Raw genomic sequence first — 14,343 nt, 5'->3', positions numbered from 1 at the left:
TATCCCAGTAGTAACACAAGTCCCATCATGCATCACTGGCATCATAAACAAGTTACACTCTACTGATAATTCATTTTGTTTGTTTTTTTGTTTGTTTTACTTGGGATCTCACTTAAGCTCATATTAAAGTTTGTGTGTATATCGTCACCGGAGATGGCCCACCTATTCTAAAATGAGGGGGATACTAGCATGGGATGAAAGCAGTAACCATCAATGGCTAGAGAAAAACCACCCAGAAATAACTAAAAGCTAACTTTTAAACCACAGAAGGCTAGCTCTCCAAGGGTAACTTTTGTGCTGCTTTCCTCCAAATACAAAGATGAGGGTGCTAAAGCCCAGAGAGGTGAACTGACTGTCCAAGGTCACACAGCTCCCCAGCAGAACAAATGATCCAGGTTTCCAGCCAATGCTCTTTTCCCTCCAAACTTTTTCTCCTTCCCATCCATGTTCTTTCATGGAACAAACCCCCTCTAGACCATGACTTTTCAGTGCAGTCAGGCAGAGAGACAGTGTGTGTGATGTGTGGAGGCATCATCCCAACTCCTGGCTCAAGCCAGGCCCCACACGCCTGAACACTTCTTGAATCCATCCGCTTCTCCCCACTCCACCACCACTGCCCCTACCAGGCCTGTCCTCTCCTATGACCACTGCCACAACCCTCCTGTGGCCTTCCCACCTCCTCCATGCCCTTTTCAAGTAAGCTCTCCAAGCAGGATCCTAAGGAAGGGCCTAGTAAATAAATCAATCCTGTCACTCTCCTGCTTTGAGGCCCTTAGGAGAAAATCCAAAATCTGTAATGAGATCTACACAGCACCGCCTGGCCAGGAACCTGTCACCCTGCCCATGCCATCCATTTCACAGACTGTCCTCTGGTCTGTCTTCACACCAGGATACCAGACTAACAGCCCCTCGTCAGGATAGCTCAGCGTGTGGGCCGTTACTCTTTCCTCTGCTTTGTAACGTTCTTCCTCCTATCTTCCAGCCTCTTGCTCCATACTGCCTCTCTCTCACATGTGTGCGCATACACACACACACACACACACACACACACACACACACACACGTGCACACACACCTCTCGCATGGGTAACTCTTCATGTCAAGCCGCAGTTGCCATTTGACTCCCTTGGGGTAGCTTTGCCGCCCCCCCACCTCCCGCCTCAGCAGTCCCTCCTTCCCACACCTGCTTTGTTCCTTCCGCCACTATTATTGCTTTGCCTCCAGCTCACGCTTTCATGATGGTTGTTAGTTATATTTACTTGTGGAAAGGTCTTCCTTAATTGGACTGCAAGTTCTGGGAGAGGTCGAGGCCTGTGTGCCCAGGTCTTAGTACCACGTGGGCATGTAGTGCAGACTCAGTAAATGTGTACTGAATGAAACAATGGATCAGGAAGTAGACCATAGATTTTTAAAGTCTGACACACCTGAAGTGCCCCCTTTTTAAAGTGCCCCCTTTCTTACAACCTACAGGTGTGACCTTGGGCTTGTTATCTAATCTCTCTACTTTAGTTTTCTTTTCTGGGATGATATAGTACCTTTGTCTAGATTATTGTGAGACTTAAGGATATATAATGCATGTTAACTAGCTACCGTCAACTAACTCCATAACAGTTCCTTTACTTTCTTTTCATCTCTAATGAAAATTAAGTGGATAAGAGCATTAGCTGTGATATTCCTTCGTTCGGCTAATTTTTTTAAGTTTATTTATTTTGAAAGACAGTGTGAGTGGGGGAGGGGAAGAGAAAGGAAAGAGAGAATCCCAAGCAGGCTCCACACTGCCTGGGCAGAGCCAGACCCACAAAACTGCGAGATCATGAACCTGAGCCAAAACCTAGAGCTGGATGCTCAACCAATTGAGCCACCCAGGCACTCCTCAGCTAATTTTTTCTTAATTAATTTATTTTATTTTGAGAGACAGAGAGAGAGAGAGAGAGAGAGAGCGAGCACACGTGCACAAGTGGGGGAGGGGCAGAGAGAGAGAATCCCAAGCAGGCTCCACATTGTCAGCGCAGAGCCTGATGCAGGGCTTGAACTCATGGATCGTGAGATCATGACCTGAGCTGACATCAAGAGTTGGATGCTTAACTGACTGAGCCACCCAGGCACCCCCATCCAGCTAAGTCTTACCTTTGAGCTAATAAATTTATGAAACTTCAGAACTAACAGAGTCCTTGAGTACCACAGCTGTGTACCTACCAGAAGAACCTGCATCTGTTCTGATAACAGCAGGGGAACAATGCAAACACATGGTGGAGTCAGGTTGTGAGGGGAGCTGTGGGATCAAGGCAAGGCTTTGGGTTTGAATCTTTGCAGGATCACCGGGTCTCTCTGACCTTCAGCAAGTTTAACAACTCAGTGCATTCGTATCTTCAGATGTAAAGATTAATGCTGACATGTGGAATTTGGGGGAACATTCTGAATTTCAGTAAATTCTTTGTATTTTCACGAGGATGAGGATGGTAATGATGAGGAGGAGGAAAAGGACCATTGAAAAACGGGAGGGAAATAATATTGTGAATTGTCGCTAAAGATTAGGTGCCATTTACATAAAATTATTAGGACACGTATCCCACAGGTTATAGGGGGACTGCAATCAGATTTTTACTTCCTTCTGCACATTCATTTTCCTTAACCACCTGTGCCTCCCACCACCTCCTCTCAGAGTTTTAGCCCGAACAACCTCACATCTCTACCCTCTACAAATTTTGTCTCTTACCCCAAACACACATTTCTTTGCAAATTTTACAGAAAAGAAGTAAAAGGAGAACCAGGTATGTGTTCTTCGTTTGAGTTGCTGCCTGATTTGTGTTAGCCTGTGTTCAGTTCTTCATACCTTATCAGAGTTAGGAAGACCTTAGGCCTATGACACCAAAAGCCCCTCATTTGCCACATGTGCAGACTGAAGGCCAGGGGCGTTGACGGACTGCCATGGAGGCGCTGTGGTAGAGTAGCCACAAAATGAGCTCTGAGGTAAGACAGACCTGAGTTTGCACACAGCCTCCACCAATTACAAGTTGTCCGACCTTAGGTAAGGCACTACATCTTTCTGAGCTTCCTCTCATCCCTCATTTATGAATCGGAGCTAATAGTTCCAAGTTGATAAGGTCATGGAAAGAATTATATGAATTTTGAAACATTTTTATATGCACATAAGAGTGTATTTACAAAGGAATGAAGGTGGAAATGAGATCATATAAGAAAAAGGCCTAGGAGAATGTCCACAGGGACTCAGTTAGTATGTGGGTCTTTGTCTAGGGTCACAAAAGTAGGTAAGAGATGTAACTGGGCTTGAACATGCCTCCTAACTCCAAATAGTCTCTGTCTCATTCCAGGTCACCCCTTCTGAGCCCAGGGCCAGAGATTATTTTGGTTGTTGATCTCCCTGGCAGTTTATTATCTGCTCATCCTCAGGGGTCAACCTCCAGAATGGTCTGCCATAGGTTGAATTCAGTCCTTTAAACAAATCATGCCCCTAAACCACTGACACCTTTGCTTTGATTCTAAATAGGCTTTTACTCCAGCACTTGGCTTATTCCTTCAAAACCCTGAAGGTATTAGAAAGAATGAACTTTACCATAGAGTCATGGGATAAGAGTAAGGACTATGGTACTGTCCCTTTGATGCCATTTAATCCCCATAGAAAACATGATGGATGCACGATGATACTATCTCCACTGAGATACAACAAATTCTGAATTCTTTTTTTTTTAACGTTTTTATTTATTTTTGAGACAGAGAGAGGTAGAGCATGAACGGGGGAGGGTCAGAAAGAGAGGGAGACACAGAACCTGAAACAGGCTCCAGGCTCTGAGCTGTCAGCACAGAGCCCGACGCGGGGCTCGAACCCACAAACTGCGAGATCGTGACCTGAGCTGAAGTCGGACACTTAGCCGACTGAGCCACCCAGGTGCCCCAACAAGTTCTGAATTCTAAGTGGTATGAAGTACAGCCTAGAATTATTCAGATGCTCGTTCTCCTTCAGACAGTCCACAGGCAAGCCAGGACCTGTTTCTTTAACCTCCCTTGGAAAACTGTCTGCAAGTTTAGGCTCTTAGCTGGTGCACACCACTGTCTTCTCAGACCCCCTCAGCCGCTGCTACCTGAAGCTATCAGTACAGTGACTACTGACGGCTTAAAAGCTTTTTTTTTTTAAATGTATATTTCATTGTATTGCTAGGAAAATAGAAATTCACAAGCTGAGGGGCAAGCCATAAAAAAATCTCCCTAAGAAATCTATGGTTCTTTATCGTTTCAGGTTAGAAAATTAATTGTTTTGGATCCTAAGAAACGGCTGACTACTTTCCAAGCTCTCCAGCACCCATGGGTCACAGGCAAAGCAGCTAATTTTGTACACATGGATACCGCTCAAAAGAAGCTCCAAGAATTCAATGCCCGACGCAAGCTTAAGGTAAGATTTGTAGATTTGTTTTGTTCTGTTAAAAAAAAAAAAATCTCTCTCTTAGCTTCAACTATTAAAGATAATTCCACTATTCTTCATCTAATAATATTATTTATCTCCTATGGTACCAGGGAAAATCCTGCTTTGAAATCCCAACAATGTAAAGCCACTGACAGTTATGTTATTCTCTCTTAAGAATTCATTATTGGGGCACCTGGGTGGCTCAGTCGGTTAAGTGTCCAACTTCTGCTCAGGTCATGATCTCGCAGTCCATGAGTTCAAGCCCTGTGTCGGGCTCTTAGCTGATAGCTCAGAGCCTGGAGCCTGCTTCAGATTCTGTGTCTCCCTCTTTCTCTGTCCCTTCCCCACTCATGCTCTCACTCTCTCTCTCTCTCTCTCTCTCTCTCTCTCTCTCCCCCCCCAGAAATAAATAAGCATTAAAAATTTTTTAAAGAATTCATTATTAATAAAGGGAAATGTGTTATATGTTGAGATTTACTCACCAAACACATTATCACTGCTACTCATTTAATTGTGACTGAACTGCTTAAACAGCATTGCTCAGGAAACTGGTACATATTCAGAAAGTTTTCTTTCTGAATATGTGAAAATTGGGAAACTTTTAAAAACTATAATGTAATGTAGATAAATTACAATACTTGGTAAAAATTAAAATACAATTAACCTTTGAACAATCCTGGGTTTAGGGGCACCAACCCCTCAACACAGTTGATCTACCTATAACTTTCGGCTCCCCCAAAACTTAATCACTAATAGCCTACTGCTGACTGGTAGCCTTAGAGATAACAGTCAATTAATGCATAGTTTTTATGTTCAATGTTTTATGTACTATATCCTTACAATAATACCTAATTTTTTCTTAACATTTTGGGTATTTCTAGGCTACATACTTCACCTGTGAGTTTTTTCAAATTGTTGAAAATCTCTAAAAAACTTTTCAATGTATCTATTGAAAAAAATCTGCATGTAAATGGACCCTTGCAATTCAAACGCATGTTGTTCAAGTGTCAACTGTAATTCATGTGATACAGAAAACTGTCCAAAATATATCTTTTTATAGAATATACATAGAAGATATATTAGATGCTTTTCTCTTACATAATGGTGTTTAGGACTGACTGTATATCCAGAGAATTTCAGAGAACAGCTGAAGGTCAAAAATAACGTTCAATTCAGCCATCACTTACAGGCTGATAAAGACTAAATGAACCTTAAGGGCTCTGTGGTCAAATTGATCTGAAATACTATGGATTAAATAACCTTGACTGAACCCAGGACTTCTCAAACAAACCTAACCATGGAATTCTTTTGTCACATAATACTAGTGTTCCATGAAACAAATACTTTAGGAACAAAGTCCAGAATATTTGAAACCAGGTTATCCATGGGCAAACATATTTACTCAAGCTTTCACTGGTCTAGATGATTAAATACTCTAGCTTGGGATTAAAGAGATTTTTCTGTTTATGCTCCATACAAGTTTTCATTCAACCATCTTGGAATAATAAATATGTCTGGAACATGCAAAGCTGAGATGGAGCTCTGATTGGGGATTTTAAGTGCAGGTGACACCTGACACTTCTCTGTTTCTAATCAGGCAGCAGTGAAGGCCGTGGTGGCCTCTTCCCGGCTGGGAAGCGCCAGCAGCAGCCACAGCAGCATCCAAGAGAGCCAGAAGGCCGGCCAGGCACCTTCTTCGATTCAGGATGGCAGTGAAGATGTTAAAGCTATCTCAGAAGGAGACGAAGTTCAAGGAAGTGGGGCCCCAGTGGCAGTTGAGCGGGCAGAGGCTGAGCTGATGAAGGTACAGGCTGTAGAAGAAGTTAAAGATGCTGATATAAGTGCTGCCAAGGCCGCCAGTGCGGTGCCCAAAGCAATAGAAGATGGGACAAAGGTGGCTGACCCGGAAATCGAGGAGGGCCTAGTAGAGGAGAAGCTGAAGACCTTGGAGGAAGCAGCAGCCTCCAAACAAGAGCAAGAAAACCCGGCTGTGGTATTTGGAGCTCAGCAGAATGATGTGATCCTGCCAGAGTACTGATTTGGCTTCTTTCCAGTCGGGAGGCCAAATGCGGGCACTTTGTATGTTTTGTCCTTCAGCAAGGAAGATGTAGAAGCATGATCTGCATTATAGTGATTCTGTTTTTTGAGGTGCAAAAAAAAAAAAATACATATATATCAGTTGGTAATCCTAACTTCATGCATGTGACTGCTTTATGAAAAAATAGTGTCTTCTCTGGTATGTAATGGATACCTAATGCTGATGAGTTAAATTTGAAATTTTGAGTAAACAACATACATTTTAAAAACATACATTTTCAGGGACCAGTAGCATACATTTGAAGTAACTAGTAACACATTGTTTTTGCTTTGAAAACCTAGCCATCATACATCCTTTGGATTTCTTCACAAGGCAGTAATTCCTTTGGACTGTTGCTCAATATTAGGTAATGCTATAAGACATGTTCCCATGGCATTCACATTATCCTTTTCAGTGTGTTCAAACTGTTTACAAGGAGATGGTTATAGGGTGCAGTTTTATGGTACATATAAAAAATCCCACTTACAATGGTAAGAAGTTGAAGCATACTTAAGGGCCATGAAACAAAATGCCCTTAAAGCTTGTATAGCAAATGCTTTCTAATTTTGTCCTTATTTATACACACTATATTACTAATAACCAAAAATGTTCTATCACAAAATCCTGCCATTTTATAATCCTGGAGAAAGTATTTTACAGACTCCTGCTGAGAGATATATCCCTTCCTTCCCATGCTAATACAGTTTCTTTCTCATGGACAACACTTAAGGTAGGCTAAAGAAACTGAGGGAAGAGAAGGAGCTAAGGCCTAGACCTAAACTAACAAAGGTTGACTGCTTGTCATTTTCAGATACAATTGGATTTATTCATGAGTTTGTACAACTTTAAAGACCGTGACATTTTTATGAATAAACTCTGTATTTACCGAGTTTCAAATATTCAGAAAAATCTACCCCACAGGCTGGTGCCAAAATGTCTGAATAGAGTGAGAATAATATTCCATTATAAGATCATCCACTTTACTAGAGTAAGGAAACTTTTGTTTATGAAAGTCCTTTTTCCCTTCAGTTGATGATGAACTAGAAATATTGCTTATGAACTAAAGATATTTCAGAAAATCTGGTATATCTTTTTCTCATACTTGGAATAGAAGTGCCCACATCTTACAATGTAGTTTTTTAGTTTCCATGCCAAGAAATTTAGGACAGTGCAACATTTTATTTGCCTTAAAAAACAAAAACAAAAACAAAAAGAAACAAAGACAGAGCACTGATTTCCAATCAGACTCACAAGAAGCTGTAACATTAGACCTAATACTTCATTATGATTTTTTTTCAAAGTATTTTTCTTTGATTTTTCATATGAACACTTTTCCCTTATAGAAACCACACCTAAATTCCAAGTACCTCATATTTCTTTCTAGTTTGAGATGAAGTGAACATTTTTATCAAATTATGCATCACAAATAGGTTTCCTCAGTTTTAAAAAAGGATTATTTTCAGAGACCAAAATATGGACAGTAAAAATGACTGTCACATAAAAATCTTCACCGAAAAAAGATCTTAAATTCTTTTGGCTCTTCCTCAAAACTGTCAAATTGGAAAATGAAATTAAATCTCTGGTTCCTGCGGGTTCCTGGACCTTGGTAGATACTCTGCTTTCCAAGCGCAAACCTTCCTTTACTACTGTTGTCATAAGAAGAAAAGGTAGGACTTCTCATCGTCCGTGGTTTAAGGGCCTGATGGGTCACCGACATGGACAGAGGAAAAAGCCCTTCAAGAGCACATCATCTGGGCTCAGAAGATTATTTTTTGTTTTAGCTAGTTGAGAGTACTTATTTTCTCCCGTTTCTTTCCTTCCTTCTTTATTCTCTCAGAATTTCCAGGTTAGTAATTATAAAGGGCTCACTCTTTTTAATCTTTAAGAATGCCTTCTTCACTAAGCATTAACATTTCCATTTAAGAAGATCAATTGCCCGGTGTGCTTTTCCTAATGAGACTTAACAGGCAGATAGGGTCGTTGTCCCATATACTGGAAAAGGAAAGAAGAGAGGGAAATGGATCTTACTGGACAGTGGCATTGTTGGAACATCATTAGGCGTTGCCCTTCCGGGCCCCGTCCACCCCCACAGTGTTCCAAGGGAGGGCAGTCATTCTCTGATCCATCACTCAGGCTGACTGCGCTGCCTGTGGCCTGTGTTAACAGGAGCTCCAGCAGTAGCGGATGCGAAAGGCTAGTGTGTGTTTAAGAATTTACCCATTTAAATGAGTACCCATGCCTTTTCCTTGGTGAGTACTTGAGCACCTGAGGGTGATTTCCTCTATTTTTTTTTTAACCTGTAAATTGCACTTTCTAAAGATTAACGGGAGTTTTAAATTTTGACTGTAAAAGATGAAGTCCTGATGATGCCAAAATAGTGACTAACTTTGTCATTTCAATGCAAAAACAAGTCAGACTTTCACAAAAATTGGTCATTTCAGCCAAACGATTCAATCTAAGCTTTAACAGAAATACAATCTGTTAGGATAATTAGATTAACCATTTTGAAAGAACAACAAACATTTATCTTCTTTATTTAAAAGAGATCTGTTATCTATCTCAAAGATTAACTTAGCTAGGGGCGCCTGGGTGGCTTAGTCCATTAAGCATCTGACTTCAGCTCAGGTCATGATCTCATGTTCATGAGTTCTAGCCCCACATTGGACTCTGTGCTGACAGCTGAGAGCCTGGAGCCTGTTTCGAATTCTGTGTCTCCCTCTCTTTCTGCCCCTCCCCTGCTCATGCTCTCTCTCTCTCAAAAGTAAACATTAAAAAACAACAACAACAACAACCCCACAAAGATTACTTAGCTAAATAATGGTAGACTGTTGTAGAGAGAGCCTTAATTTGACAAACTCTTTCATAATGTTACCTTTAATTAAGACAATATAGTCACAAAGCAAAAACATTAAGGTTATTTTAGCACAGAACAATAAATTCTGTTTTGCATTTTAGAGCTGACAGTTAATACATTATTGATTTTTGTTTCTCAAATAAGTTCAGATACATAGCATGAACTAGACTATTTTACCATGAAGAATTATGGTAATTATTATTTCTCACATTTAAAAAGTCTAGTCAGAATCTCACTGGGTTTTTCAGGCTGTAAGAGCTCATTTGCCCCACAAATACATAAATAAGGGAGAAATTAGAATAACATGGTTGTAGAAGTTATCATCTAGAACAAGTGCTGTAATCCCAATGTATAATCAATATGAAAAATTATTGAGATATTTTAAATTTATTATTTTTATATTGTTTTAAAAATCAGGAGTACGTGTGTGTGTGTGTATATATATATATATATATATATATATATATATATATATATATGTTACACCTTTAGGACATCAAGTGCTCAATAGCCACACATGACTAGTGGCTAATGTTTTGGAACAAAACTGTTCTAGAGTGCACTTCTAAAGCAAAAATGACACATGAATTTCTATGCTTAGATTTGAGCTGCCTCAGTTTTCCATACTGATGAGTTGGTAGGAGGCCAAAAAGAAAATGTTTCCGAAATGTCACAGACCAAAATAAGTAAAAACTCTATTGGCCACATCTGCTTAATCATGTACTTCAAAGGAAGATTTCCCATCACGACTTTTAGAGAACAATGCCTTCCTGGGCATTGCAAAATTGTCTGTTTGCCACAGTCCCTCTAATCCCTCTCTGGGCCCTGGAATCTTGACTTCAGGCTCGAGTCTCCTGAGTACTGCCATAACATCAACAGTATTCTTGTGTATGAAACCATGTGTCCCCACTCAGGAGGGACTACACACAGACCCTTAATAGCATTTTTTCAAGGCTGGACTGAGGTGGGCATCATTTTGTTACAGGCAATATTTCGTTCTACAAATCACCCGAACATACTAAATTCGTGTGATGAAGATCGTTTGGGGAGGGTGAGGATATCCCAGTAACCCCCAAAATAAGAATGACCGTTGGCTGGATCTTTTTAGATTTCCTCAGAACTGTTCAATCAACACTGCCATTATACATGGATTCAAAGACTTAGAATTTTCTTATATACTGCTATTTTAGAATAGTCCTCAAAGTTCTATAGCCATGTTGAGTGGCAAACTTAAAAAAAGAAAGGAATAGTTTGCCTATTACTGTGACCTCAATTACATAGTATTTAAAACATATTTTGTAACTTAGAATATCTAGCAACCCCTATTTCCAGTTTCACATGCAAGGTAACTGTTGGTGGATTGCCTACAGACCGAAGATTTAGAGCCATTTTGTTTCATAATTCAGTTTTTATTTCACAGAAGCATCTGGTCGCATTTCAAATTAGAAAAAAAAAAAGTAAATGCCAGAAAAGGCAAAGAGTAAAATTACTAAGCCATTTATTCTGTTGTAGGATTGTTCTTGCAAAGCAAATGCAAAAACAAACAAACAAAAACCAGAAAGAAAGAAAGAAAGAGAAAGAAAGAAAGAAAGAACAGAAAAACAAAAGTCAACGAAGTGAATCAGCACTCGGTTTTTCTGGATGAAGGTTGACTCCACGAAAAATTGAAATAAATATACCGAGCAGAGTCAATTACATAATTACAATGCCATTATGTAATTTATCGTCATTGTGGAGTATAGACTGGTTATGTAGGTCTGCTTTAGATGGTGCAAAGTTTCCAGACATAATAGGATTTTTAATATCCTTACAATCACTGTCTCTTAGGTCATATTCCAATTTCCTCAATGTTCATCACAGATATGTTCCCGATTAGGGTCGTTGCTAACATTTGAGCATTTACTAGTTAAATACTGCTTAATGGCTAGACTGTGTGTCACCCGTGGTTTTTAAAAACATTATGTGCATGCAATTGCAATATTAATATTACAGTATTCATAACTACATGATGAATAGAAATGTACCCAATAATTTTCTATACATTTTTTTCAAAGTCCTTTTCTCCCCTTGGCACAACTCAGGGTGAGTTTCTGGTTCCTTGACAAATAAGGGGGAAAAAAGACGACTGGAGAGAGATCAGCTACCCACCATGGTTACCAAGTTCATCATTTCCTCTTTCTACATTCTTATCTACTAAGGGCCAGTTTTTGTCATTATTACTCCTTTCAGATATCACCTGAGATCAGATAATGTAATCTCAGCTCACAAAGCCCAACCATTTATATACTTACCTTGGAGAGCAATAACAAACTTGACTAATTTATGTTGGCTTGTTTAAAATTCCAATTTTCATAAATGCTTGTGATATACTCTAGAGGATTTGATTGCATGATTTTAACTTCCTTCAAGACTCAGCCTTTTCCCTGTTACCTGGCCCAGAGGTCCACCTAGGGCAAGATGGAAGACTTGAATGAGAGCGGACCATCTGACTCCTTCACAGGAATCAGACATTGCTCAGAAGACACTAGGCGTCTGACCTGGCTGAGCTCAAATGAGCCAGATGGAAGGAAATCTCTTCCCATGCTCTGACTGAAACTGATGCTGTTTGAATACTGGTATATTGCTATTATTCAGTATGAAAAAATGGGATTCCACGAGTCAGTTACTCTTCCCTGTGTCTTGGTTTGCTACCACTTGTCCCAAATCAATGTTTTGCTTCATCCTTCTGGCCATCAGGCTGCCCTCTAGGCTTGTGAGATCTGCTAAAACCCTGGAAGGAGTATCCCAGACTGGTTGGAGAAATGTGGGGCCCTTGGTGGCCCACAATTTAGTTTGAAACTCTAAGCAGCAATGCTAAGACTACAAAATCATGCTTGTTATTAATAGTTGTTTTCAGCACATTTTGAAGATTGACCTGGAAAACCCATGGATATGGAATATTTATATCTGTGTAATTTTTGTTGTGACTCATTGTTAAAAATGACATTTAATCTTCAGTCAGTTAAAATACTATTTTCCATTTAAAATACTATTTTGGGATATTCAAATACAATAGGCTTCACATTAGAATTTTTGAAAGCTATTGTTTTTCCCTAAGTGCTCTCACTCTGATAATCAGTTGTAGAAAAAATGTATGAGGTTGGTCCTTTCTTTGTCCTTTCCTTGTTACATGTATAGTAGTTAATCTGGTTTGTAAAAGATACAAGTAAGTATGACTATCAATTGAAAACTATCATCTTATAGCTGCTCCCTGTTAACCTGACCTATTTTATCGTCTATCATGCAGCGACTTACATTAGCATAGAGTACAAATAACATATTCACGAGTTATGATTTTGTTTACATTTTTATTGTCCAGGTTCTTATGTTAGAATTTCCCAAGGTGTTTCTATTCATACATCCTTAGTCTCAGTATTATTTTCATGGTCTTCCCAAAGCCAAAAGAATTATCTAACATGTCCATTTATTAAGTACTTAGGTCCAAACAACCTAATAGTAGTATTGCATTCCATATCTGATAGATGTTGCTGTGTTTCCCTTGAAAATTTAAAATTTCTTGTGAGTTCACTGAGTGGGAACAGCAGATGGGTTTAAAAAGGTTCAAGTAATTCCTTATGCCCAATGAACTAAGCGTATCAGGCAAAAGATATTATTAGTAGTAAATGAGTTAGAAGCTAATGTTTATACTTTCTTATTTGAATATCGATGATCATTCTTTTATCTATGGTCTTTATGATATACATATAAAACTTATATGTGCATTTTTTAAAAAGCAATTTCCACATAATAGCCCAAGGAAATAAATTTAAATTTCCAAAGAATAATTTTCAGGAATCAGGCAAACTATGGTTCACAGACCAAATCCACCAGAAGCCTGTTTTTATAAATAAAGTTTTTATTGGAACATGACCATGCTCATTTATTTACATATTGTCTGGTTGCTTTCATGCTACTAGAACAGAGTTGAGAAGTTTCAACAGAGAGAACTAGATAGCCCAGCAAAGCGTAACATGTCTATCTGGCTCTCTACAGAAAAAAAAAACCTGATGACCCTGGCCTATCATGGCACCCATGCTTTTTTGCGAACATCTGAGAGATTTCCATGACTTTCCTCTACTTGACGTAAGGTTCTAATTCCCAGAGGAAGCTAGGAGAGCTTTGTCTCACAACAGAGCAGCTTGTCTCACAACAATAATTGTGCTGTCTGTACAACTTAACACTGAAGTATCCCGACAGAACTAAAAATTCCAAATGGCATCATTCCTGAAAAAAATTAATTTAGAATATGAATTGACTTTGTTCAGAGAGGAATTAAAAAAGATTTCTAGCATTTTGAGCATGTTTTAGAAATTTGATCCTTATATTTAAAATCATGTAAATGACATCTTACACTGATACTTGCTCACATTTAAGTCGGTCTTCAGCTATTACTTCAGTAAACTAAGAAGTAACAGAGCCTTTGGTTTTGAATCCTTCAGAATATTCTTAAGTAATTTATAACAACTGGGTTTTCATTCAACCAGTTTTAGTAAATAATATGCTTTATTATGTGGCTTTCTATGACAATAACTTGCTCACCAATAGCTCACTGACAGGCAAACAGCCATTTCTTTTATGTAAGGAAACTACTTTCCAATCCCCATGTTTTTCTGAGGATATTCTGAGAGATATTTCATTTCTTTCAAAAGAGAGGGCCTTGAATAAATGCTTGCTTTTACTTTTCTTACATATTTAGAAATCCAAGAAGGGCCCTTCTCTTAGTCTATTTCTGTCACAGAGAAATGATTCATTTCACAATATCTGCCTTAAGGGAAGCAGGTAACCCAGATACTGCGAAATGTAGGTATGCGTGACCTTTGTTGACTTTGAACATCTGTAGCCAAAGGTTACAAATGAGATATTGAGTACAAGACCTATTATCGGCCTATTATTAGGAATATCTAAACTTCTATCATGATTCTAACTAAATACTATACTGCTTTCTTTAAAGCG

At 39.1% G+C, this 14,343-nt stretch overlaps 1 protein-coding gene across 3 annotated transcripts in view; it reads left to right on the top strand.

The window, feature by feature from the left end:
- Nucleotides 1-8,089, top strand: part of CAMK4 (calcium/calmodulin dependent protein kinase IV) — a 228,927-nt gene extending 220,838 nt beyond the window's left edge. For all 3 annotated transcript variants that reach the window (XM_040446869.1, XM_040446886.1, XM_040446877.1), the window contains 2 exons: nt 4,256-4,408; nt 6,018-8,089. In XM_040446869.1, the coding sequence (XP_040302803.1) occupies nt 4,256-4,408; nt 6,018-6,458 (594 nt within the window). In that variant the 3' untranslated portion in view covers nt 6,459-8,089. The remainder of the gene's footprint in view (nt 1-4,255; nt 4,409-6,017) is intronic.
- The last annotated feature ends 6,254 nt before the right edge of the window (nt 8,090-14,343 follow it).

The sequence above is a fragment of the Herpailurus yagouaroundi genome, unplaced genomic scaffold (assembly GCF_014898765.1).
Source record: "Herpailurus yagouaroundi ecotype Mexico unplaced genomic scaffold, PumYag 29, whole genome shotgun sequence".
Lineage (NCBI taxonomy): Eukaryota > Metazoa > Chordata > Mammalia > Carnivora > Felidae > Herpailurus > Herpailurus yagouaroundi.
The sequence above is the reverse complement of the archived record's forward strand: the minus strand, read 5'-3'. Positions and strand labels throughout refer to the sequence as shown.